Genomic DNA, 27,733 nt, shown 5'->3' on the forward strand with positions numbered 1-27,733 from the left:
TTTTAGAAGCAATATTTTATTCATTACACGAAGTTACCAGTTCACTGCATGAACGAATAGAGAAACCAAAAGGGGGATGAACAGGGATGAAATACCAAAGACTGACCACGTAGAAGACACATACTAATCTGTATAGTAAATTAAAACACAGAATATAGATATACATTTGGATAAATAGCGTAACGAGTTAAGAGTTGGCTCTAAGGAATAAACTAATATATTAGGGTGTCCCAAAGTTTCTTTCCTTTTACAAGGAAATAATAGATGCACGACATTCTTTCTTTTACATTATTTTATTCAATTATGTATTATCCATTTTGTAGTAATAGAACAAAATGTTCTCTTACTATTCAAATTATATTATTTTATTGAATCACATATGATCCATTTCGTAGTAATACAACAGTTGTTTGGGTCAACCTAATAGGAGCAAGATGCAGGAAGCGTACACAAGAGATTGTAATAGGTACGTATGCCTCGATACGATAAACGAACACAACACAATACAAATATTTGATTTGTTACGTTTTATTTACCCTCCTGTGTTTTTGTTCCATAGCCCATACCGATATAACCAGTCGACCGCCGATCCGCAATACTCTTGCGAGTTCTTTCAACGCGTGAACCCGCCTCTCTGTTGTGGCAAAGTGATGCACCACGGCGATCGAGAGGACCGCGTCGAAACTCTCATCTCGAAACGGCAGAGCTAGATTATCGCAGATCAATACCTGCAATGTAAACGACGAATTAATATCTCGCCTATTTTCTAAACACTACGCGCGTTCTCTTTTACATTTCTGCGAAAATTCAAATGCCTCATAGACACAGCCTATTAGCGACAATGATATTAGTTTCGGTCTCGCTTGTTGTCAATATTATTACGTACAGTTGTAAGATAGAATTTAATTAGAAAGACATTATAATAATCGCGAGATGACCTATCCCGGATACAATTAATAACGTTCGTTATGATTAGAGCTTAATCAGGTCGTTAGAGGCAGGATACGGATACAAGAGTTTGTTTCCGGTATTAGACTGCAGTTCCATTTTATGTACTCTCGATATTTATATTTTCTAAAGTGATATATTCACCTCATTTTCCTTCTCACGCGCGATATCCGTGAAACGCTTGCACCGGTCCACTCCTACCTTAAAGATGCTGTGATTAACGTTCAGGTACTTCCCGTTGCCACAACCTGAATAAGAGCGATCGACTCGTTAGCTAACGATGTCTAACAAAGTTTCACAAATAAACGTATCTGCAGCTGCGTTCTTTCAGTCGTTTGCGATTAAACGTGTGTTTTTATCGCTACGAAATTTCCTAACATGGAACACAAATGGAACGGGTCATTATCGACACGCGTGTATCAATTTTATGGCAAGCTTTACACGAAGTTTCCCTCAAAGTATCGAGTCTTGCCGCTCGCTGAAACGGAAATAAGATTCGGAACGTACAGATTCTAGGAGCGCGGCAGCAAGAAAATAAAATTAAATTGATCACGAGTGAACCGCGGGGATTTTACTGCATTTACGACAGATTTGAGAACGTAAAAACGTACGTAAAACGGCAGATTTGAGAACGTAAAAAAATACGCGTACCATGCAAAGACAGGGAAAATATTCAGAGTGAACTACGTTCTCTGCGAATCTATATGATCAGCGAAATGAATCTACGCGCTAGTTTCTTTAATTAAGAAAAATACGAAATTGCAGGAAAATCCGCAATATAGTTACCAGCGAAATCAAAGGTTTTGCTAGGAATTCCGGTTTGGTAATGCGATCAGCTGATCGGCCTGTAAGAAACAGACCGGAAAACCGATGACTAATTCGACGGGTGAAACCGGTAGTTGAAACGATGAACGAAAAGCGGTTCAGAAGCGGAACACGGTACGCGAACCCGGCCTCAAAGTTCGCTGGTCGATGAGTTTGTGTAATCCAAGGAGAACGTATCCCACGGTATTTCAAAGGTGGCTACGCGACATATCGTTCGACCACATTGCATTTGAACTTAGACAAGCGTACGCGTTACCTGTACGTGATTTACACGAACTCGCCTTGATACATCCGTGCGGAGGTCAATTGATCATGTGAAAGCGCAAGTAGCCGGAGTTAAGAGGCGGGGAAAAAGCGGCCAAAGGAAGGAATAAAGACACGCGTCTATAAATGGGCTGTGCACGCGCGTGTGTGTATGTGTATGTTCCATGGGGCGCGGCTATGGTAAGACTGAAAAATCTGCGAATCGACTCGTGAGATCAACGAGCAGCTAGATTAAATTGTTCGTTTCCGATACAAAAATCTCAGAATATTTTCATTAAATTATATATGTAAATTGTACAGGGTGTCCCAGTATTGTCTTATAGCGTGGTAACCACAAGTTCGCTGCTTTTCCTTTCGTATTTTGCCACAGTCAAGTATACTTGATAAATATTCGAACTAAGGCTTAAACGAACAAATTTTCTTCCATGTTTTGTTCTTATCTTTTCATAAGGAAACACCTCGTGCGTGTTATGCTTGTACTTGTTATTCAAATTATACAATCTTCCTAAAAAAAAAAGAAAAGAAAAAATGTATAGGTAACAATCTTTCTTTGGTACAGCGTAATTAATATCACATTGTCCTAAATGAAAGTTTAGAAATAAAAATTCTCGTTGCGCTTTGTACGAAGCAATGGAATCTTCTTACATCCTCTTCGATGCTCGCTTTCGTGATTCGCCTGTTGTTTTTATTCCTGGGTACCTCTGGCCTTGATTCACCGTACATCGAGCAGTCTTTTAGCATGTGCTCGAAGGATCCTGACTTTTTTCTCTCACGTACCTGACACAGTTCCTCTTCGTTTGTACATCGTGCTACTTCTTTTATTTGACTTCCCATTCTTTTCTTCCTACCGATTTTGTCTGTGCCAGAACCTCATTTTAATTCAATCGAACGGTTTATTTCCATATACCGTTCTCTATTCACTTTTCTCCGAGCTCCTTGTAACCTGCTTCGTTTACTAAATACGACCATTCAATGAATCTTTGAGCGACACGTTTAAGCGACCACAGCGATTACGATAATAACATTTTTTCTTCTATCGTGTACATAGACTATACCGACAAAGCTGTAGGACACCCTGTACATGGTAAATGTTAATATCTTAGTTCAAAGGAGACTATACGATGTGTGAAAAGTCGGTAAAGTTACCAATATCGCAAACAAGGGCTCCCGGCTCCAATTCTTCGAGAAATTGATAGATTCGTGGCCAGTGTCGACTCTGGACCGTTTTTTCGGCGCATTGCTCGTAAACTTCGTGGACGTAGGCTTGCTCCAAGGCCACCGACCGAGCTACTTGCTCTCCGTCGCTTTCAGACATCCCTCTCGCTAAGATGGTTTACCCTCATCCACACGCGTGTCCGCGAAACTGCAAACAAAATCGTCACTCGTTATCGATCCATAAGGGCGAACATAAATTTCACAGTAAAATATCTTTACTTGAACTTGACAGAGTGCAAGGAATTTCGTCGTTGTACGAAAAGACTAAATTGAGACTAAACCTACAACGCTTCTACTTGAAATCTGTATATAGGGCGAGTATTTATTTATTTATTATTATAGCGAGATTATTATATTATTACAATTATATTATTTATGTTGAAGTGGTCACACCACTTATAAGAAAACTCTACGTCTGGTCTTTTTAGTTTTCTCAAGCACCGAAGCCATCGACAGCGCGTAGACAAAAGACTGCGACGAAGTCAGACCATAAACGGTAGACAGGCGACGTTGGCTTCGGGGTTTTTAGTTATCGGGTAACACAGCTAGTGTAACGTCAATTCACATCAGACATCAGGCCACACACCACGGACAGGATGGCACCCAGATGACCCCTTGGTGCGCACCCTCAATAGTCTTAATTACCCACCAGGGGTCTTGGCATTTTCATAGTTAAGGTCCTTCGGACCAAGCGAGTATTTCCTGTCTTAGATTTCCCTTTACGTTTATTGTCTACCACGTGTTAGCTTAGAAAGTTGATTTTCTTCACATCTGGTATGTTCCGTTAGCAACTTTCTCGCGAGGGCGGCTAAAACCCTTCCTGGTCCACCAACCGTCTTATTATCCAATCGGAGACGGTGTCTACTGCCCTCACTTCCTTAACCAAAATTGTCATCAACAAATCCGATAGTCCCGTGTCCTTAGACACACCCACCCCTAGCCTTCCTCAGACATAGTATTGCCAGAAAAGCTCACTTATTCTATATCCTTAGAATAGTCAACATATCTATACCGGTCTCTACCCTTATAAGTGGCGTACTTAACGTATCGTTGTAACTAAGTCTTACATAACGTGGTTGGAGTGAATTGTGATTTATGTTAATTCAGTGTGTGTTACATTGTGATTGCTGAATTCATAATAAAGTTTAATTAAAACAAAGTTAATAGTTGTGTTACGACTCAGCTATTTTTATTTTCATCAACCAACCCTAAAAATTACGCGACGCTAGCCTGCGGATCTGGACCAGCTCAAATTGTATCATCACTTATAATTACGCTTCTATTTAAATATATTTTCTGCCTTGCAATTTATCCACGTGTTTACACATCGAATAACCTCAACAATTTATAAGCTGTGAATTCAAATTGAAAAAATATGTAGATCGATATTAAACGAGACAGAGTGAAGGACACAGCAAAAGGCGAGGGACTGTTTGCTCTTGCCGTGGTTTTCTACTTGTCGTTTCACGTTACGCTTATTTTGAAACGGTCTGTACAGTCACTGGCAGCGACCGGATAACCGCCGGTAAATAAAACTGATCCTGATTTCTAATTACGATGGAACTTGAATTACACAACCCAAAACCGCTGCAACTAATTTTACCTCGCTAATCCTCTGCGTTTTTTTTTTAATCTGATAAAACACCTACGCAAGGTCACGCGACGATTCTGTTCGAAATTTATCATTGTCGTCCCACGTTAACAATAACGCGACGGTTTCTCATAACACGGAAGCTCGGAAACTCCGCGCAGCGGGTTTCTCGACTCGTGTCACGGTGCATTTTCACTTGCTCGTTCCGTTTATTCGCCAAAACTATCCTCCGCGTCGCATTGTCTTCCGTCTTATCATCTACGATGAATGGAAACAAAGGATCGGTTTAAATTATTCGAGCGCAGGACAGCTACGCGTATCTCGCCACGCCTCTAAATATTCTACGGATATTTTCCACGGGAATTTTTGTTTAGGAAAAGAAATGAAGTTTGATCTCGTTGATCGAACGTTTCGTCGGAATTTTCGTCCCGAACATTCGTCAAATTCCTATCAATTTTTTCGACCGGAACAAAGAAGATACAATTTTGCGATGGTGTGACGTTAGTGAAAGACGTGGCTGATTGTTTATAAACGTTGTTAAGGTATGTTAATGTTGTCAAGGAGTGTTGTGAGCGTTACCAAGGTTTGTTAAAGGAAAAATGAGCGTGGTAATGCTGTCAGAGTTGAATTAATCGTGGTCGAGAGAAGTTCATCGTGTTGCTCTGACGTAGAAATAGCGATAAGCGAATTCGTGAAGCGCGATATTATATTCGATTTTATGAGAGTGTTGCAATATTGTGTTTATCGTACTGTCTTTTCTGTTAAGTTATAATAAACATTCCTCTGCTATCCAGCTACGAATCTGCCAGTTTTTTCGAATCCTCCGAGTGGAATCGCTTTCGTTTTCAGTGCTGCACGGCTTTAATTTTATTTGGTCATCCATTGATATTCCATAATCGGCGGCCGACGATGGATTCCGGTTTTCAAAGGTACCGGTTTCGTACTTTCTCGTCACTTTCATTTACCAAGCGCTCCCTACACGGTTCCACCTCGATAAGTTGTGAGGAAATCGTTGATGTTTATTAACATCCTTTGACCACTCTTATTCCCAATAAATTCTCGTATCTTACGTCTTTCCCCTCGTGATTTCGTGGCGAATATTTCTCTCTTTGATATACCGATAGACTTGCAAACAATCGTGATATCAACATCATCGTTTCAAGTTATGTTTAGAAAGGTTCAATTGATAATTGAATCGCATGGAAATGAATTATTAATCCGCTTAAACTTGATTACTTAGTCGCGTATCGTAGATCGTCGGTGCTGTACAAGGAATATCTCGTAAGGAATTTATTGCAAATACAGTAAACCGTCGTGTAACGCGAGTTTTTGCAACGCGAATATGATATAACGCGGCAAATACGCGTAACAAAGCAACAGATTCGTTGAAAAGATGGAACGTGATTCAACGATTGAAAATGAATATTTACTTGCATGAAAACGAAGACGTTGCAACGCGATTTGCGACGATTCCGACGATGACTGATAACGAAGATCGTAAAAGTATTTTTCAATTAAAAAGAATCTTCAAGAACACAATACGTGGATTTGTATAATTACATTTTTATTAAATTTCAATGAAATACAACATTCTTTACATACATGAATAACATGTTTTTTTTAATCAACTTCGTATATACGTTATTTGTTTTTAAAATATTGTCCTATTTGATAAAACGTAGAAAATAAAAGTCGACATAGCGACGATCGCTTGGAACACGTTACTTTCGGAAAACGCGATTTTACTGGAGTTTACCGTGTCTTTAAAACAATTGAACATATGAAAAAATATGTTCGTATAATCTTCGTAAAATATTCGTATAATCTTTCTGCATGGAAATCGTTTCACATGAGAATCCAAGGACGATTAAATTCTTCTTTTTTTTTTTTTATCAAATTAAACGCTTCCTATTACGTACAATTGAAATTTCCGATAGATTGCCGATTAAAACGTAATACAGAAACGCAACGTAACGTATAAAATATTCCGCGGTGAAGCGGCAGAGCCGGCGGAAAGGTTAAAGTTTAAAAGGCTTTAAAGTTTAAAAATGCCAGCAAGAGTCTAGAGGCGCGTTTTTTTAAAAAGAACGACGCAAAGGAGGGTTAAAAATAGTCGTCTGCAAGTACTTCCGTTAACGCTAAAATAACAGCTCCAAATACTTCCGTATTCCGTGTATGTTTCACCGGAGGTTCATCCTTAAGAGGACCTAAGATATTTTTAAACGCTGAGCCTCCAAGCTCTTTCATCGAATTCAAGGAAAATCATCCGTGAACATATCTGTCCTCGACTTTCGTTCACCTCCACGGTCAAAGCCTAATCGATCTTACTTTTTGATGTAACCAAAACGCGTTCACCTTTCCAACGAACTGCAACGAAATATTCACATAAATCATAGAATGACGAAACGAGAATAAAAATACGGCCATTATGGTCGTTAAACTTTTCGACTGTTGCAACCGTGTTAAAAAGCGATTCTATTCCGATCGTCGCTTCGCAAAAATTGAAAACCGTGAAATTGGGAATAGTCCGTGGAGCGTTTTGGCGGAACACACCGGGCCAGAATCTACAGGTAGCATGTTCGACCTAATTAATCGTCGCTGGTTGGCCTACATCCTAATGAATCGCGTATTGACCAGTGCAACTGAGCTGCACGCACGAGATTATCGGTCGACAGCTGTCGCGAAACCAGTTCGAAACAATAGCTTTGGACATTGAAAAAGAGAAGAGGAGATGTTCGACTAAACGTACGTTCCAAACTGATATCCACGCTCGAAATTGATATTGCCACGTGATCGCGTGCAGTGAGGTTCTTCGCTACGTGCGACATTGCGCCTGTTACTATCGCCTCGTGTATTATTTTCTGCTTTTTTATTTATTTTCCTCCTTAGTTTCCTCGGTTTGACGATGGTCGAGAATCGATGAATCGTATGGCAAGGACTTTGCTTAGTTACGCGTTCCATAGCGCCGCTACCGATGGATGGAACTTTATTCAATTCCTGTCTAGTCGTAAATCAAGAATCGAGAAAATTACTAATAATCGATGCAACGATAAACGGTATTACGTGTTCTTTCGTGGTTTTAAATTTTCCGTAAATGTGTAGAGGAAAAGAGGGAAGAGAAGAGGAGAGAAGACAGGCGATAAAATCGTCTTACTCTTCGGCTCTCTACCAATCAACTTCGTCGAACGGAATCATCATCAACGCGTCAGAGTGTTGATTTGAAAAATCGATCGGACTATCTATAATTGGCTGTTTGACAAACCGAACAAAAGGTACGGGAGGGAAACCGAGATACCGAGAGTATATCTGCCTGTGAATACGAACGGGTTTTATCGCGTCCAAAGAGAAATGCTCCATATACGTCAATCCATCGATCAATCAACGCTGTTTTTTCCTATGAGTTTCCCCAGGCGTGCAATATTAGTTTGTCCAAAGGAAGGACGACGATTGGAACGATCGTGAAACTGTATTCTAGATTTCGTAATTGCAGCAATGTCTCCATCTAAATATCTTAGCGTGGTAACATTTTCTGCGATCGCGAATCGGACAACAAAACAGCTAAATTTATTACGACAGCTACATAGAAATAACGTAGCAGATCTCATTGTGAAGATTAGATCGCAGTGGAGATTAATTGTACTTTCTTTCGAATAAACGGCCATGTAAACTTTAGGCGAACGTTCAATCAAGTTTATATAGAGGTGTTTGAATTCGAAGAAAAGAGGAATACGAGGCAATTAGAGTACTTCGTTTGACGAAAGGCGAGCAATTAACGTAATACTCGTAACAATAATTAATAGCTTCCAAAGATTCTTCGAGACTCTAATAACTCGGTTATAGTTCAAATACTTTATACCTGAACGTTATTCGTGAATCGTATCTGTTCAAGTGGGTCTCACTTCTAGGGAAACTCTACGTCTTCTCTAGTGTTTAGTTTTTGGCACGACGATTCTCTTTGCAGCTGTTCCTCCGTTGTATTGGGTCGGCAACTAAGCGATTGAGGATTTTGTCATTAGGTGGTGTTGACAAAATCCGCGATCACTTAGTTGCCAACCCAATAGTACCGCGGAAAGATCGCCGACATACAGACAATATCGACGATAAAGCGCAAATGGCGACAAACCGAAAGGGTCGGAAAACTTCAATAGGGAAAACTTCAATCGATATATTTCGGCAACGCAGCCGTTGATCGTTCACTTAGCCACCGGAAGAGACAAGAGTCAAGAATCGTTAACCGAGAGTTGTCATATCACGCTACTGTATTAAGTCCAAGTTAAACAATCATCGTTTTCTGTTTAATCCACTGTAATAAATCCATCTATCAATGTATTATCACATAGGATAGAAACCACTGGAAATTCTAAGTTCTAACATTTCTGAATAAAGAATTTCTATAATACATTCATCCACGCGTTTGGTCTCTCTATTCCGAGATATAAAATCTCAACTTATAATTATGTATATATAATTGTTAATTAATTATATATATAATTGCGAATTATAATATTTAATCGTTATTGGTATTTCTATCGATACCGATACGGTGCTTGTAATAAATGTAATCGAGTATCGTAAACGTCACATTGATGATATTTATCAGGTAAAATATAGAACTACGAAAGGACCAAGTATTTCAGAATCCAATAGCCGAATCTAATATAAATCTGATATAATAAACCTAATTGAAATCGTTGTGGCCATTTATGAGCCAGAAATACCGCATAATTGCACAAGACATGCTAAGCCTGTTCCTCTCGTATTTCGCGTGAATGCGCCACTAGTGAAAACTTACCACGCTCGACCATCGAACAATAACTTCTTCTCCTTCGAGCAACGTTTCTAAAGCTTCTGTTCCTGGCAACGGTGGAGGACCCTCGTCGAAATGGCCGTCGTCGACGTTCGTTGTCAACATGGACGACACAAACAGGTCGAGTGGTCTTTCCATTAACGAAAGAGGAATTCTGCAAGACGCGTCCGCTCGTGGCTGTACGAGCCACGAGCACGTGAAGAACGACGCAAGAAAAGAATAACAGCTGAGAAGGGAGAAACGTCGAATTGAAAGAGCAATCCACAGGTAGATCGATCCTCCAGAGGGATTAAAATCGAGAGCGACGCTGCTCTTCGACGCTCTCCGTGCATCGAACACAATCTCAACTATCGTGCCTTCTTGAGCACTACGTTTCTCATTTATGAAATATTATGAAACGATTATGCATCTATGTATATATTTGTTAAGATACGTAGTAGTCTTTGAATAATTATACTTAGGAAAATTCGTAAGCGTACATTGATTAAAAAAAGGAGTGATCTTAAGTAACCGATATGAAATAATTCCATTCACAGTTTAATCAAAAAGGGTCTAAATGAGTCTATCGTCGACGATGCGATACAAAGACGTTGCAAACTACCACCAATAAAATAATAATCATCGTGTAACGATTCCTTCGTGAACATTTTACCTGTTCATTCTCTCTCTCTCTTTTTCTCTGGATTCGCGATTCTTATTTAGAGTTTGATCATTGGTAAAATTCGTAAAACAGAAAAATTCGGGGAAAATGGCTATTAGCAAACGTACACACTTACATCTCCAAGAAGAAGATACCGAGCAGGAAAATCTTCGTTAAAATAATCCACCATGTACGGTAGAACATTTTTATAAATATGTGTGAGAAAATTTCATTCATAGACCGATATCGGATGGTGGTATGCATCCGCAATAGAACAACTCTTGCAGAACCTTCAGAATCAGTTTATCGACCCTCTGCTTTTCTTTGGCGCTAGAACTGACATAGTTGTCCCTGTAACGTAGATAAGGAACTGTGTACGCTCGGCACCAACGTAGAAATTCACCGGTGTCTTCCGTGCGAATGAACGTGACGATGGCCCAAAGCGTGCACAAGTTCCGCGACTTCCGTTTCGTTTGAAGGTACAGCTGGCAGACGTCCAGGAACATCATCAGGTCGACGACGCTCTTCCCCATCGATGAGTAGGCGATCGTTTTGAAAATCTTCTTTCTTCGAAAAATTCTATTGTTCTTAATCTCGCGTATTTTCTTCTTTTCTTTTATCCTATGTTTTAGCACCTGCAACGAATGATCGCTTGGAATTAGCGACCTTTCTTTAATAGATTTTTCACGACTTTGAATTGATTTTTAAAGGGGCTTTGGTGTTACGAATGTTCAGTTAACTCTTTATAAATTTCGTGAATTTTTCTTTCCTTTTCATGCGCTTTAGAGAAAATGCTGATATCGCGTCCTTTGATCTTTTAAACGTTTAATGGAATCTTCGTTAAAGGCTTTTTATAAATGAAATAGTTCGTAATTGTTTCATAGTTGATACTAAATTCATGATCCTAACAATTCTTTTTTTTTTTAAAGTTAAGGTTTAAATTAAAAGACAACCATCTTTCAGACGATTTTTAATTGGTCTGCGTTTCCATTCATCCAATATTTTAAATGTTCAGTAAAATCTTCGTCAGAGGTTCGTCGCTAACCTAATGTAATCATCGTAAGAATCCACTATTTACAAAAGTTCGATACAAACATCCCGATATTTGATCAACATCGAGTATTTTCATCTCCTTATCGCGTACCGATAAATTCGCATTTTACTGTCTGCACATCGATCAAAGTCTGTGGAACGTTCAAACAGACCCATCCGCTGATTCGGTCGACAGTTCGACGAACAGATGTCATTAAACATCAAACAACTTCTCGATTCTAAAATCGAACAGAGATAAATTCTTATCCAAGCAAGTAAAAAATCTAATCCGATTTTTATCCAACTCAACGGTGTCCTTATTGAACACGTATGATATCATTTCATCAACTAAAAACTCTTCTCTTTAATCCCCGCGCTTCTTTATTACACTTTATGGATTCCCTTCTCATTTTGCTCCGTTTCATCTTCGAAGTCCCCTTTTATTTCAATCTTCGCGTTTCTTCTAGTATTCTACTAAATCATAAGTTTGCCACGGCTCCTCTACGATCTTTTATCTTCTATTACAATTGTCTCCTTCTTTTCACAGCATCTTTTCCCTCTAGAATCCACTTATTTTTACTACGGTTGCTTCTACTTAATCTTTTCATATTTCCTTCTTTTTATAACTCATCCTCACCCTACAATCTTTTGTCTTTTATCATTCTTTTTATACTTGTCTCTCACCGTAGCTATTGTTTCTTCTTATCATCTCAGCGTCTATTTAATCCTTCCAGTTTCTCGTTTCTACGACTCTTCCTTGGAATCTGTTTCCCCTTGCTACTATTTGCTCCTATCCGCTACCATATATGGAAATATATTTTACAACTTCACGCTCCAGAATCGTCCGTCTTTGATTTCACGGTCGCCTATCTTCCTGTTTCGACGTCAACGACAAACCGATCGAAAGGAGGCTGCCTCGTCCAACGAATCGTTCCTTTGCTCATACTCTGCACGAAATAACGGGCAGATCGGATCTCTGACGTACGGAAACGTTATCGGTGGTTGGCGAAACCGCCGGTTACACTGTCGGCGTGTAATCAGAGAGGCAGATCCCCGGAATCGATGCAGCGGCGCACCACGAGTGCACGGATCACAAAAATCCGCCGTGAAAGGTAAACGGTACACACTTTGCTTCTCCTCGAGTTCTCCTCGACTTGCCCGTTTCCAAGAACAGGGAACGGCAGGATCAATCCGTGGAACCGTGAACAGCGTCACTGCTCTCCATTCGTGACGCTGCACCGCCGCCCCCGCTTGTTCTCTGTACAGACAGCCACCGATAGAGGCGGCGGTGGTAGCAGGTGGTAGCAAGCCTTCAAAGGGAACGGAGGAGGCCTCGTTTCTCTGCTTTTCTGTCGCTCCCTCGCTTCGACCGCGCTATTCACTCTCTCTCTCTCTCTCTCCCTCTATCTATCTGCTCTCTCCGTCTCTCTCACTGCCGCCTATACTCGATCTCTTTCCAACCCACGGCCAGCTTCTGCTTTACGCGTCTCTGCCCCTCTTTATCGGAGACATCGTGGTCCTGTGCAGACACATGCTGAAAAATGGAGCTTCGCATGGAACAGAGCTGAACGATTCTCTGTTGTACCAACAATGAATCTCTCGTTGCACCAACAATATGTTATATCAAGATCTTCCTTTTTTTCAGTTTTCCTGATTTTCCGTACGTTACTCTTTATACAGACCGTTCTCACTTTGCAGGACGCAGTAGTAATCGAAACTGTGTTTCTCTAGATATAAAATCCTTCTTCCTTCGTCTTGACATCTATGCGATTTTTCTTCTTACTCTGAAACATACAGCAGTAATCGAACTGTCTTTTTCAAGCCGTCCGTAGAAATAGAATCTTTCGTTCTTCGTCTTGACACGTCTACGCGATTTTCTTTCTTATTTTCAAGCATATAATGCAGTGGTCGAACTGTCTGTTTCCAGCACCGAAATTCTGTCAATTGTTACAAAATTTCTTTCTTCTTCGTCTTGTCGATTTCTTGTTAGCCTTTGCGAGAAACGTATACCAGTAAGGAAATTCTCTTTTTCGAAATCTTCTTCCAGCTTCTGCGATTACTTGTTACTCTCTACAGTTCTTCTGATTCTGGTACACGAACTTCCTTTCTGGTGCTCCTAGTTCTTTGTTATCCTCTATGGGCAGCTTTTCCTAGCTCACACTCTGCTCTATCAAGTAAAATATTACTCTGCTATTCTCTGTATGTCACCTTCCTTCTCATTCCAGTTTATTCCAGCAAATACAGTACCTTGGGGTTCAACCGTCCCCGGTTTCAGCCACTGCTTGTAATCTTATATTTCCGTGACCTATCCAATCAACAGAATTTTCCTCTCCCACCCTGCGCGGTTGTTCCACCATTACGCGTTATGAATCTCTCTTACTTCTGTCCATTTCATCAACTAAACTCCCTGTCTCGCCTTACGCGTGTCCGCTTCTCTATTACACTTTTTATTCGTTCTCGTTTTTGTCCATTTCATCTTGCGACGCCCTTTTTGTTTCAATCTCCGGGGCTTGTTCTGCCAGTACTCTACTAAATTATGGCTTTATTACAAAACATAACCGGTTACCATAGGATCTTTACCTTAACATTTCCTTTTATCCTAGTCGCTCCCATTTCACTCTCTTTTTCTTATCGATTTCGCGTCTTTCGCCGTAAAATCTTCTATTATTTTTTATCAGCTAGCTTTATTAACTAGCTTCCACTCGGTCGTTTCCTTTTCTTAATCTTATTTCTCGATTATTTCCCCTCTACTTTTTGTTTAACTCGCCTGTGATCGTGTGCCTTTCTCCGTTCTTCATTCATGATATTCTTCCTCTTCTCCTCTCTTCCTCACCGCTCTGTGTCACTAACGCACGTATACTGATACATCCTATCACACACACATACGCGCATATACTGACGCCACCAATACGCGGCTGCGCGTTGAATTTATTCGATATCCTCTTTCACATAACCGGGTTAATTTTGGTGCGCTAGTTTAACTAATTTAACGACGCACGTTGGACCAACGTCGCACGCTGTATTGGCCACTCTCGGCCGAAACACGCACGCAATTTCCATGCACGATCCTTCAATCCGCTTCGAGCTTCGATCCTCACTACGATAGCCCGAGCGTTTGAAAGAAAAACCGCTTTTACTCCATTTACGCTTTCACCGTCACGATACGACGAAATGATTTCTGGACGGACGTTGTTCGTGAAATAAATTACAACTCGCCGATGAGACCACGTAATTCCACGTAAATTCCACGTGAATTTCACGTAAATGTAACCTACTTAAATAATTCCATAACGGGATTTATATATTAAACGTGACGTAAGTAATCTTCGAATGAAATTCACGAGCAATCTTAGCGGAGATATGTATTGAGTTGGCAACTAAGTGATTGCGGCCTTTGTCACTGGATGATAATGACAAAATCCGCAATCACTTAATTGCCAAGCCAATAATTGTAAGGTTTCTATACGTCGATCAGCTGTGGAGAAGCAACGCGTTGAAAAGTTTCCTTGTGACAAAAGGCGTGCGTAATGGCTCGTCGGCAACGACGACGCGTATTACGTCCGGAGGCAGTGAATAGAAATACCTAGGGTAAGCTAGAATTCGCAGCTGTTGCAAGTGATAGTGAAAGTGTCGAGGAGAAAGGAGAAGATAGGAGCAAGATAGCGCGGAAAACGTTTCAGGCACGCGCTCCACGTTGAAACACGATTTCAAGATCGACGGTGTAATTCTCCGATTATTTTCTTTATAGAGAACGAATCTGTTTGTACGTCGGAACACGGTTAAATAAGATGAATTTCCTATGATAAATAAAATTATTCGAATATTTATTTCACTTGAAGTAATTGGATTTCGCACAAAAATTGCAATTATCGAGATTCTTAAAAGCTGTCGAAACAAAGAAGTTTTATTATAGTTATATTATATAATATAAATAATTAATATTAATAAATAATAATTGATAAATAAAATAATTAAATATCTATATATTAATATAAATGTATTATATTTATATTATATTATAATAATGTAATATATAAATTCCTGAGACACACTGCTGAACATCGTGGCTGTCCCGCGCCTCCTTTTTCTCACATTTATGACGTTGTTCTTAGCAACTTGAACCTTCAGCCACTGAGCAGTAGAAGGATGATGTTTGATATCTTGCTCGATTGTAAGATATTCAAGGGCGTAATACCTTGACCTGACGTGATTCAGCTGTTTCCTCTAAACGCTGCTTGTAGAAGTCCAAGGAATTACAATTTGCTTCATTCTGAACAACACCGTATAACATATGGCTATTTTAATTGCGTAAATCGCACAGCTATTCCTTCTAACGCTGTACATACGACGACTCATCTATTTGATCAATCCATCGGTTCGTTAAAACACTCTGTAACACGCTTACTGAATTTTTGCGTTTGATTTGTCTTGAAACTTATACTTTTGTCCTCTGCATCGAAGATAGCAAAGTGGTTTTTCCTGCCGCGGTTAAATAAATCAATCAAATTAAGCGAAGAATAGAAGTAGGACATTCGAAATTTCCTCAGAGAAATTTAAACTTCAGAACGAGAGAGAATCGATTACGATTCTTAACAATTATTACGACGAAGAAGTAACTATAGCATAATCCATAATTCACATCGCGGAAACAGAGTCTCTCGGGTTTCTCGACGATTCAACGTCCACGAAGAGATAAAGTTGAAAGATTCTGCGAATGTTAACGATCGTGAGAAATTGTAGAAATTGTAGAAAAATATAGGGCGGTAAAATGATCGATGAAATCTCGCGGAGATCCGTTTCGAGATGGTATGTCTCTTCCGAACGATTTCACCGACGAGTTTCAAGTTTGTCACCTATTTACGCGACGGAGTTGTATCGAGGTCCTTTTTACCCGTTTTTCTATAGACGTCCTTCGTCGATCGAGTCCCAGTTCCAACGCAATAGACGCCTCCGACTTGCAACTTTAACCTAATTACAATTTACACAACGTCGAGACCGATTTTCTTCTCCTTCCTACGGTTTTCCATTTATCGTTTTACTCCGATCACTTTTTCAGTCGTTCGGCAATTTTTCAATCGATGCTTCAACGATTTAATTCGAATTTTTCTTATCAATGATATTTATACGATAATTCAAAATCTTTCGTGCAATTAGAACGAATACGGTTCAGATAATTAACTGTTTCTTGACTAAACATTCGTAGCTAACGTTAAAGTGGTTTCCAACGATCGTATGGAATATTATTAGTTCGTTCGAGTTTGCTTGCTTGTTCTGTGCTTCTCTGTGCATATTATATGCATAGCAATCCATGTAGAATATAATAAGATACGTCTTATTACTAGCGTTGCCAATATCTTATTCGTGATAATTTATTCGCTATTTCTGGATTTTGTAAATCGTAATATCTGTATTCAGAATACTTTGCGCCATATTTGCATGCGCAAGAATAAGGATCAGCCTAATATTGACTCACGGTATTTAATTTTCAATTTTGTGACTAGAGGTATTATTTACCGACTGGAAAAAAACTATTGGATCAACGTGATTTGGCAATTAAATAATTTAACCGGTAATGTGTTTCTATGTATTGTGTAAATTTATTCTTTCAGAGATCGATTCTGTCAACTTTTTTCTGTTCCTTCCTTTCGTTAATTGGACAGACGAGACGTTGATGTTTGGCTAACAGTCTGCTGCAGTCGGAAGAATATTTTTAGCTATACAAGACGTTTCAAAGTACATAGCACATTCTTTGTGATCAAATTAATGAACATTTCAAGATCGTTCGAAGTTCGCAAAACACTCAAAACGCGAGAACCTTCCGGTGTTTTCTATTAGCAAAAAGATCATGCAGCTGATTCTGAAATTATATCTACGACAGAAACGTTCCAAAAAATTCACAGGAAGAAATCTTCCAAGGAATCTCTGTTCAAGCTTCGTCTCTTTAATGCGAATTTGTATAAATATTTACAAATTGTCCGTTTAACGATACTAAATTATTGCTGAAATAATTTACAATTCGAGATTATTTTTCTGAAAAAACAAACTAATTTTCTCGAAAGGTTTTCATCTCCTGAGTCACCCTGTAAACGAATCGATTCGTCGCTCCTTGTTTCATTTTTTCTTCTGCTTTTTCTGCCGCCTTTGAATCGACGCTGATTCAAGGTGACCAAAATTAATATTCTTCGTGTTTAGACTTTTTTCCTCGGTCGAGCGAAGCGGCAACAATTTTAACAGACGATAAATCACGACACACTCGACGCGATTAAGCGATAGTAAAATATTCCTTCACGGCGGCTGAATTATGCGCGTTCTAAGTGAATCACAGTGTACAGGCGTTAAAGCGCTATGGAATCGTTAAGTTTACTTTATTAGCAGCGTTAAAGCGTCGTAACGCCACTACCCTCGAAGACGCTACCATTTTACGGCGCCAAAATAGTTGACAACTAGAATGCTTCGAGAAATAAGTTTCACTTTATGTCGTCTTTAACCGAGTCTTATTAACAAAGGGATACAAATCACAAACGTTATCGTAACTAGCTATTGTTTCAAATTGAAAAAAGAAAAAGAAAAAAAGATTATCTAATTCTAATGTATTTCTATCTAAACTGTGTATTTTCGAATCGGTTCCTATCTATGTGTAGTTTAGTTCAAATATCACCACTAAATCATTTCGTCATAATTTATGTAAATTAATTCCTCGTCGTAGACAAGTATTTTCTTCAAATTTATTACTTGTGTAAGTATACCTGTTCTTTTTTTTTTTTTGAATTTTCATAAATCATCATCAATTTACCTTTCATCGATCTTTACGATCTGCATCGATCTACAACGTTGCATTCTTGTAGGAAAAACGAAAAATATCGAGGAATCTGTAATATCTCTATAGGTTTGACGTTTGTCATCTCATCGCGTTCCATTTCTGGGCCATCTTGTTATTTCAACGGGATCTGTGGTTTCTACACTCACAGATTGCCCCACTACGATACCATTGTTCATGATGAGGATCTTATTGCTCGTACGGGTTACCAATTGCCCATTGCCTGCCTTACATCTTTCTACTGTCTTATAGAATGACGTAATTTTACGTCAACCAGATATAGGTCATGAGAAGACGTAATTGTACGTGAGCGCCTGTGAATATAATATAAAACAAACCGATGGAACTAGATCAGAAATTGAATCAACGATATAGAATGAAAGAACCGAATTGAAAATCGAAATGGTCGCATAAAATGGAGATTAACCGTTAGGTTAATAAAATAAAACAATAGATCAGACAATATGAAACAACATACGTTACATTATGTATTGGATTTATAAAACGAAATAAAAAAAAAACTGGATGAAAATTTAAGTTAATGGAACAAAGTGAAAGAGTTAGATTGAATAAAAAAAAAAAAAAAAAGAGAGAAGATTTATACGCGGCAAGCGAAAGCGTACGTGAAAATAAATCGTAACGAAATATGGACGATTTCGTTCGTCCAACTATAAACGTAATCGTAAACGATCGTTACAAAGTTATGCAACGAAGGAACCTTTGAGAGCAGCAGACCTGTCCTCACCGATCGGCCGCTTGTTCACGCAACAGTCGCAAGAATCGACGCCACTTTCACCCACGATCTTGCGATTTCTTTCAGTTTCACGAGACGCGGTTAATTACAACGCCACAGTAAAATGAAACGATATCCTTCAATTTAATCGCTATACCTTTCTTTAAATATCAATCAACAACTCTGATCAATTTCTTCCAGCTCGAATACTTTCTATAGCAGATACAGTACTAAACTGTTAAACTATGTTAAGCTGTACGCTGTATGTAGCTCTGCAAAGTCTTTCTTTTGTCTCGATCTCGCTTCTTTTTATTAGAACACCTAAGGTATTAAGTATCACCATGAAGTTACAGGAAATTCTCTTCTCTCTTAAAACAGAAATTTTATTACGATTTCGATCCAATTATCTTTTTCTATTGACACGCATGATCTCGCGTCTCAACGTAGATGTTAGACGTCTTCTTAAAATATTACAAAGCTTTCTTGTTTACTGATCACAGATAAGTCGAAATATATATATATTACAGAGATTAATAAATCGTAACAGGATTAACAAGATCAAGAGGAATCTTCAAGGACATCCTTGGCTCGTCGTTAGCCTATCTTTTCGTCGAAAATCTTAATTAGAAATTGCAAGTTTTCTCTTTCTCTCTCTCTCTTTCTTTCTCTCTCTCTCTCTCTTTCTTTCTCTTTCTCTCTCTCTCTCTCTCTCTCTCTGGCTCGATATTCTCATTCTCTTCAAACTGGGCGTATACTTCTACGAACTGTTATACGCATGTACATATCATATCGCATAATCCGAGTAACCATTGAACTAGGTCAGCCGGTATATGGCGAACAAATTGAGTTTGCATGGTGCAAAATCGAAGGACCTCCGTTCCATTAAGGATTCGTCCACACTGGATACACAGCATAGTACGTTAACGCTGAGTTAAACATTGGCCAAGATTTTGTCTGTCTCTATCCCCGTCTGTTCTTGAAATAAATTTTGTGAAAGCGTCCTTCGAAATTATGTACGTCGAATGAAAAGATATATCGGAGCTTCTTTGCACGATCGATTTAATAATAGCAATATTTCATTGTTATTAGCAGATTCTCTATTAAGACGCTATCAAATTTACTGACAGGGATAGTGATTTTTACGAGTTACCTGGTCGAGAAGGTTTGAAATGAAATTATAAAATTTAAGAGAAACGTAGTTGTGTAATTTATCAGCTTGTTAATATTCTGATATTGGTTTGTAAATTAACGTGCAAGAGGGTGAAGGTATACCGTGAACCGCACCAGAAGAGAGAAATACTTGGAATTTCCTAGAAATATCTCCCTCTATAATTGGCCAGATAAGGTCACGTCCCGTGGCCATTTACTAACAAGACAGCACTGTACATATTTCAAAATAATAAAAAGAAATACATACAATCATTAGACTGTAGATATTTTGTAAAATTTACATAAATGCATTTATATAGATATTATAAGCACCAATTTATTTTCAATGTCTCACGTATTTTTGCATATTCCGTGCTTTGTTTGGTATCCTTATTACCTTTTATTTCCTATAAATGTCCACAGACTAATTGTTATTCTACTGGTCGGAGGCGCAACTCTAATAATTTCTATAGTCACAATCACGCGAATTTACATATTTACATCTTTAAATTACCTAAGAATGCGTAACAATCCATTGTCTAATTATATGTAATCAAGGCCGCGCAACTTATAGTTATTTTAATTGCTCTAATCGTGTGCTAAATCGTACCAACTCCTCCCACGCGACGGTAAATCTACCTGGACGAACCTTAGTCCACTTAGAAGCCTTAAAACACTCGCTGGAAGTATACCTTAACTTATTCTTATGCCTGTATCCGTATCTTTAAACCCATATGTAACATATGTGCATATGTTAACAGTAACTTTCTCCTGCTTTGTCGTCTCATACAGCAAAGGCATTTATTCTGCTTTTCGTTTAAATAAACAAACATGCACCGCAGGCAAGGCGAATGCGAGGTGTGGGAAAGGAGAGAACGAGAATGACGAGGGCGGTGGAGCGTCTCGAACGAACTACAAGCGAAGAATGGACTGGACTTTCGCTTGTAAGCACGGTCACCCAGTGTATCGGCAGATGGAATAATTGCATCGAAACGCGAGAAACGTGGAATCAGATTCCAGTTCTAGAAACCTGAACGAGCAGCTGAACAAACGGTAAACAGCAAGTGAACCCTTTCAGGAATGTTAGCATCTCGGAACGCGTGCACGCGTTATGCTTGTAAAAAATTGAAACGATGATAAGAGGCTGCTCAAAGAGGGAATTCTCGCGTAACAACAGCGAGAGATTTTTCTAGACCTTTTTTTTTGCATCAGCTACTGGTTACATGGGAGTAGAACTTTTTCGGGACGTAAACATCTTCGTGAAATTTCTTAAATTTTGTATTCCGATGCCTCTGACGTGGCAGATGCTGTGCAGCGCACCAACGATGATTACATCGTCAAAGATGATCACAGAAGTTGTATAACATACGATAAACGAAATAAACGAGTGAAATAAAAAAATTTGATTTGTATTCGGCACTATCTACGTCCCAAGAAAGTCCAATGACCCCGCGTAACTAGTAGTCAGCCTGAAAAAGAAATCATAGAAATCACTTACTTTTATTATCGTTACGAGAATGCCAGGATTCTGGAAGAAGATTCTGCAGATAGGCAAGGAACTAATTGTAAGCCGAAGGTAGATGTATGATAGTATACGACAGATTAGGTGAAAAAATAACGTATATAGATGAACAGAAATAAGGATATATATTTAACTTGTAGCACCAGGTGTAAGAGAGGATATATATGTATGGGGTAAGAGTGTGGATAGATGTTTGCACCCGCTAAGATCCACATGGAAATGAATGGCAGTTACGTACACGTATACGTAAGCCAATTCCTTTTTCCAGGCTGTCAGGTCGAAAAAATAAATAAATAAATTTTCTTCTTTTCGAGGCACGAACGCAGAATTGAAAATTCTGAGAGGACGACAAATTATTAGTACGTATGTTGAACCCGTGAACGTGGTGTAAAGCGGTGGCCCAGCGGGAAGTGATAGCCTGATCCTCCCTTTTTCCTTTTTTTTTTTTCGTTTCGTTTCCTCGATCTTGGTTTCGTCTGAGGTGAGGCTACAAGAAATCATCGTGTAGGATAGTTATTAGCCGAGGAATAACGAATGGCAATTGAATTTCGAAGGGATCCAGACGAGGCGCTCGACTCGACCCACATTCCATCGCAGGTGCAAGGACACCACCAAGTGGGTCACAAAAGATCGGACGCTGATGTTTTCGTCCTCCTTTGTAGGATTTTTATGGTTGACAACGGTGTATTTACGGCTGACTTCGAAGGCTGGCGACGAAGATGAGATTTGCTAAAGATGACGGTATACTTCGTGGATCGTTTCTAATTTGCAATATGCTAGATACAGTATCTAATCTTTTTACGCTGGAGAAAATAATTTCGTAAGAAGCTTGATTATTTCTTTCTGTTTATATAAACTATAGCCTCTGAAGCTTCGATACGTGAATGTTAATCTAAGTGCTGGATATCGTGGATTAGGAGATTACAAATGTTTATGCAATTTTATATTTTCATAAACGTAGCTAAAGAGATCGAACATAGATACAAGTTTTTGTCACTTATTGTGTGTAGATATTGTAACGAGTGATTTATCTCGGGTATTTCATATATTTCTGCAGATTCTGTGCATTCTTGCTCCTTCGTATTTCGTCTAATGACTAGTAACAGAATTAATTAGAAAGAGACAGCTCTCTAGAAAATATCTTCTTATTGAAAATAGTATACGTTGGCTGGAAACATAACTTTTTACAATTCGAACGAATCGGAATTAAATTCAAATCTTCGACTTTGAATTTCTAAATTACGATATACATTGGAATTTTTAAGGCGTGTTGCAAACATTGATACAGAATCCTGCAGACGGTTGATCGTTATTTAACAGCATCAACTTAAATATGGAAAAGAGAAACACGTGCCTGTGAGTAGCCGTTTCTTTCGTCAGGTCGTAACATCTTTTTCTCTCATTTGCATTAAAAACAGACTTGTAAAATCCGTACTAAATCTCGTTTAATCTTTTGCAATAAATTTCAAAACACGATAGATAGATAAGACGAAATCTTCATTAAAGCTTCCCCTCTTTCCATTTCTTACGTAACGCGCGACTCGTCTGGAATTCTGTTAAAATTTGGCAACGTTAGAATAAACGTACGTTACATTGGCACATTTTACGAAATATACAGTCGAATGGAGAAACAAGTCTCATTTATTTCGATTAATCGACGTTTAAAATGCAAAGTTTAAAGAGTCGAAATCCTCCGATTTACACGTTCGATGTTAAATATTTCAGCAAAAATATCCAAATAAGCACACGCGAGGCAAAACATTGAAATTGAAATTTCCAAATTCGCCAACGATCCAGACTGATTGAAATTCAATGTCAAGATGAACTGTACGCGTCAGGCTGCCCCCTCAAATCTTCAAGAATGCATCGATGCACCAAAGGAGATCCACGTCCGCTATGTTTTTCAACGTCGTCTGCGTGAATGGTGCGACAAAAACTTCACGGTGGACGTTACAACTATTAATAAACCGCGGCGAAGAAACGCGAAAACACGTTGGACGAAGGACAAAGGATGGAATTTCTCAGAAAAATGATCTTAACCGACCGTGGGGCAGAAAAAAAATACCGGTGGACATTTCGATCATGACATTTTCCACGTGTCATAACTCGTTATGTTAAAAAAAAAAAAGAAGGAAAAATAAAAACCGCGTAGGATGAGAGTCACTCGAATTAATTTAGTTGGCGTTTATCAATGGAACAACGAGGAACGGTTTTGAACCTTGAAAAATACCCGCTGCTATTTCTAACGTTGAAACGCAGTTGCTTTAACGTTGCACGATTGATGTAGAGCCTCCTTTTTGTTTCAGTTGGTACACTTGGCGGCAGATTATTACAATTTCTCTGGCGCTATTCGGCTCACGCGCAAGAATAGATCGCTCTCTAAAAACTGCTTTCGTTCTCGGAAAAGAATGTCCTCGGCCTATATAACGTTCAAGGATCGATGTTTTGGGATCGATTCTGCTTCTTCGGGAATATTAGGCGTACACGATGTTATATAGCGTTGGTATCGTCGCGATATTTTCTGATTTTCTTTGTCTTACGTTGCTTGTGAAAGAGAACTGTGGGAGGAGACTCGGGAACTTTAAACGTACACGTGTACAGATAAAGTAGGATCAAAGAACATTGTCGACCGATTTATCTTTTTCTTATTTATTTATTTATGTTTTTATTTAGAAAAATGAACTGTAAAAGGTAATTTAGAAAAGTGAAGCACGCGTGCCTGAGATAAATATAATGGAAAATCGTTAACGACTCCCTTTAACTTTTTCGAACTGTTGCACTTTTAAATGTTAAATATCTGGTTGCGATTTCATTTTTAAGATTAATATCTTGTCTGTATTTGGAAATATAAATGCACAAATACGGTGTGGAGTTTCTGCACTATCCAGCCAAGATTGTTTGCTGATAATCGTACGAGGGACAGATTAAGCTTAACGAAATCACGAGCAATTACTTAATTGGCAGAATAACCTTGATTGCACGGGCCTTGTTTTTGTCTTTCCTGCCGTTGCACGTACAGAAAATCACGCGATTCCATATTAAATGAAAAAAGAGAAATGAAGCATAATGACGACCTTCAAATGTTGAAAACTCCTCCAATTACGAGACAATCACGAATGTAACGCAACGCGTTCGACCTCGATCTAAAATCTAAAATATTGTACAACGATTTTAATAACGCTCGAGTGATAACTTCCAGCATTTTGGATTATATGAGCAGATTATACGATTCTTATACGCGTAATTTCCCATATTTGTAACATCGGATTTGCTTTCGTTCATAAAACATATCTATTGAAACGTTGGAACGATTGCAGTACAATTTGTATTCCTCGCAAAGGATGAACCTCGTCTTCGTACAACTCGAGAAGCTGTTACTCGAACGATCTTAATTATCGTCTTTAACGTGCGTTAACTGGCAGATTGTAGCAAACCCTGTCTTGTACGGTTCGATGGCATAAAGAAGAGTAATCGCTCGTAACATCACTTTCTCCATTGGTAAACGAGCGATGAAACTAACTAATGAGACTTCATATTCTATAGTGGTTCATACTATGTACGTATAGCGAGATGGTAAATTACAGCATAAAATAGCGAGGTGAATTGAAGATTGTACATTTTACAAGAACGACTAATGACTCACGCGATGTGACTGAAATTTTAGACGCTCGCTATCTTAAATTCCTGCCAATTCGTTCGTTCCGATTCAACGTGTAAGCTTTGACGTCGAAGCGATTTTATCAGTATTAACAGATAATGTTATTTAATTTTCTGATGGTGTAATAAAATAACAAAGAATATAAACCGACCGATTTAAAGAACAATTTTGCTGTATTTTCAGTGTCGAATAAAAATAACGTGGCTTCGATCTTTCGTACAAAATAAATACCAATACTTTCATAGGAAATAAACGAATAATTTTCTATCTAGTTAAATTGCCTAATGATCGCCTATCTAATCAAATCTGGCATTACTTATACATTACTATACGTACTAAAGAGTCGAGATTTGGTAGCAAATCATAATACAAAATTAATTCACGATCCGATATGTTCGTTGCGTAACAAAATTTCTAGCAATCTATACGTCTTTCTCCGACCAGATTTTTCAGATATTCAACGTCCCAAATATGGCAGTGCCCATTGTCTTCCTTCACTTTGTTCCTCGAAGCCACTTTGAAATCGTGAAACTCTGTATAGCCGAGTCAAGCGACAAACAAGCGAAACAAGAAAATTTCACTTTGAAATTGTACAGAGGTATGTAGGTTGCCTTTGACTGAATGTTGAAATTGCTCGAAAAAAGGCTGGCTTTATGAGCCAACGAGCTACGTTTCTTCGCTCAAGATATTAATTTCAAAGCAGGAGAATTGACCTTTATAGGCGAGGCACTTTCAATGTGGCTGATCACGAACGCTCGTGTTCTACTGTTCTCCACTCTCAGACCGTAGTTACGATATAGTCCGATCGTTCTCCCTCTATCTCTCCTAGTTCACGAATAGCGACTATCTGATCGTCGAATTTATTTAGAAACGAATTTTGAAACTCATTTCCCACGATTAATAATTAAATTTAATTAGTCTGGATGCTCGGTAGAAAATTAATTGCGAGGCAGGAACGAGAGATCGTACCGTGGAATTGGAAATTTTACTCTTAAGTACTTTCCACTCAGCTTGTTTATCAATTTTATTACTCGCCGATTTGCTTTAGAAACGAATTTCCACGATTTTTGATCGAATTTCATTTGTCTGGACGCTTAATCAAAAATTCAAAAATATGCGAGATGTAAAACTGAGTATTAAAAAATAATTCTCCGAGCTGGTAGAATAAAAAATAAAAATATCTATATTTAATCACTCGTTGATCTACGAGTTTCTGCATGAATGCTTCGCTAGCTGAGAATGAAAAATAAAATAATATAATAATAATGGAAATACGGAAAGGCAACGGGAACTACATCGATAACTTGATCGGTGGCTAATTAAATTAATTAATTGACTAAATCGATCGGTAACTTCAATTTCAACCAACGGAGACTGTAAAGTAGAAAGTGATCGAGGAACAATTCGACAAAGCAATCTAATCTATTCCCGATAATCTCAATTTCCTGTCTGGTAAATCCAATCATTAACGATGATCATCCTCCTTAATGGTCCCCTTTTCCTCCCCAAAATTACCCAGTTCCAACCGACGATGGTTAATTTTACGTTCGATTCGACATCACGGCGTACTTGTTCCAAGCTGTAGACGAAAACCACGAAACGAGATGATACGATAGAAAGTATGAAAAGACGGAAGCGGTGACACTGCTGCAACTAGATACACGGTGAGCCTCGCAATCAGATTTTCATCGTGGCCGCGAGCATATTGAATCGACAGGAAAAAAGTCTAGTATCCTTTCTAATCGGACCCACCAGGCACAATAGGAGAGCGTTTCAAGACGAGATTAAAGTCTGCAACTGGGTTCGACTCGTGATCGCGACTGAATAAACGACCGAAAAAATGAAATATTGTAGCTTTATAAAACCTATCTCCTGTAAACGGAAGTACATCCTGGATGGAAAGGTTGGTTTCTTTCTTTTCTTTTTCGTGGTGAATGGCAATACATTTTTCTTTTTTTTTTTTCTTTAAGTCAGACAAATCCTGCGAATCATGTATAGTTGACTAAACTTGATAAATTTGATAAACGGATCGTTTCACATTTATTATCCTTAATTTCGTGTTCTATCGTGTCTTTCTTTTCCAACACCCCCTCTGCGATATATTACGAACGTATTACGCCCTCGAATGTTACACCCACGCAATGGCCCTACGAGAATAGAAAAAGGAAAAGAAGGAGGAACGCAGTTAACATATAACACGAGGGTCATTCGAGAAATCTTTGAACACGGCAACTCTATATTTATAACTGATTCACGCACGCACGTACTGTTATTATAGCGATACGATAAAATCGATTCGGAATTGCAAACTACCCACCAGATCCGCCCCCCTTCCAATGTAAATACAGATGTGCGAGTAACAAGATGCAACGCTCGATACGATTGCTTTCATGAAGAAGTTAGTTCAAAAGTATGCGTGATGCGCACTGAGAAACAAATTTGTCTTTCTGCGTGCGATTTCTTTCGGTAAGATATTTTTCAGCCAGGGATTCTTATTTCCAGTAATATTATAATAAATCGTTATCACTTCGG

The 27,733-nt window shown here is 38.7% G+C and overlaps 1 protein-coding gene across 2 annotated transcripts in view; it reads right to left on the minus strand.

Moving 5' to 3' along the window:
• Positions 1-27,733, minus strand: part of LOC117207463 — a 41,200-nt gene that overhangs the window by 6,811 nt on the left and 6,656 nt on the right. Inside the window, exons 1-4 of one of the 2 annotated variants that reach the window (XM_033447740.1) lie at positions 10,427-11,017; positions 3,184-3,400; positions 1,093-1,196; positions 537-728 (exon numbers count right to left, since the gene is read on the minus strand). In XM_033447740.1, coding sequence (XP_033303631.1) covers positions 537-728; positions 1,093-1,196; positions 3,184-3,352 — 465 coding nt within the window. In that variant the 5' untranslated portion in view covers positions 3,353-3,400; positions 10,427-11,017. Of the gene's footprint in view, positions 1-536; positions 729-1,092; positions 1,197-3,183; positions 3,401-10,426; positions 11,018-27,733 lie in introns of those variants that run through there. The other variant, XM_033447738.1, reaches the window with a different exon arrangement.

This window comes from Bombus bifarius, unplaced genomic scaffold (assembly GCF_011952205.1).
Source record: "Bombus bifarius isolate JDL3187 unplaced genomic scaffold, Bbif_JDL3187 scf7180000008030, whole genome shotgun sequence".
NCBI classification, from domain to species: Eukaryota; Metazoa; Arthropoda; class Insecta; order Hymenoptera; family Apidae; genus Bombus; species Bombus bifarius.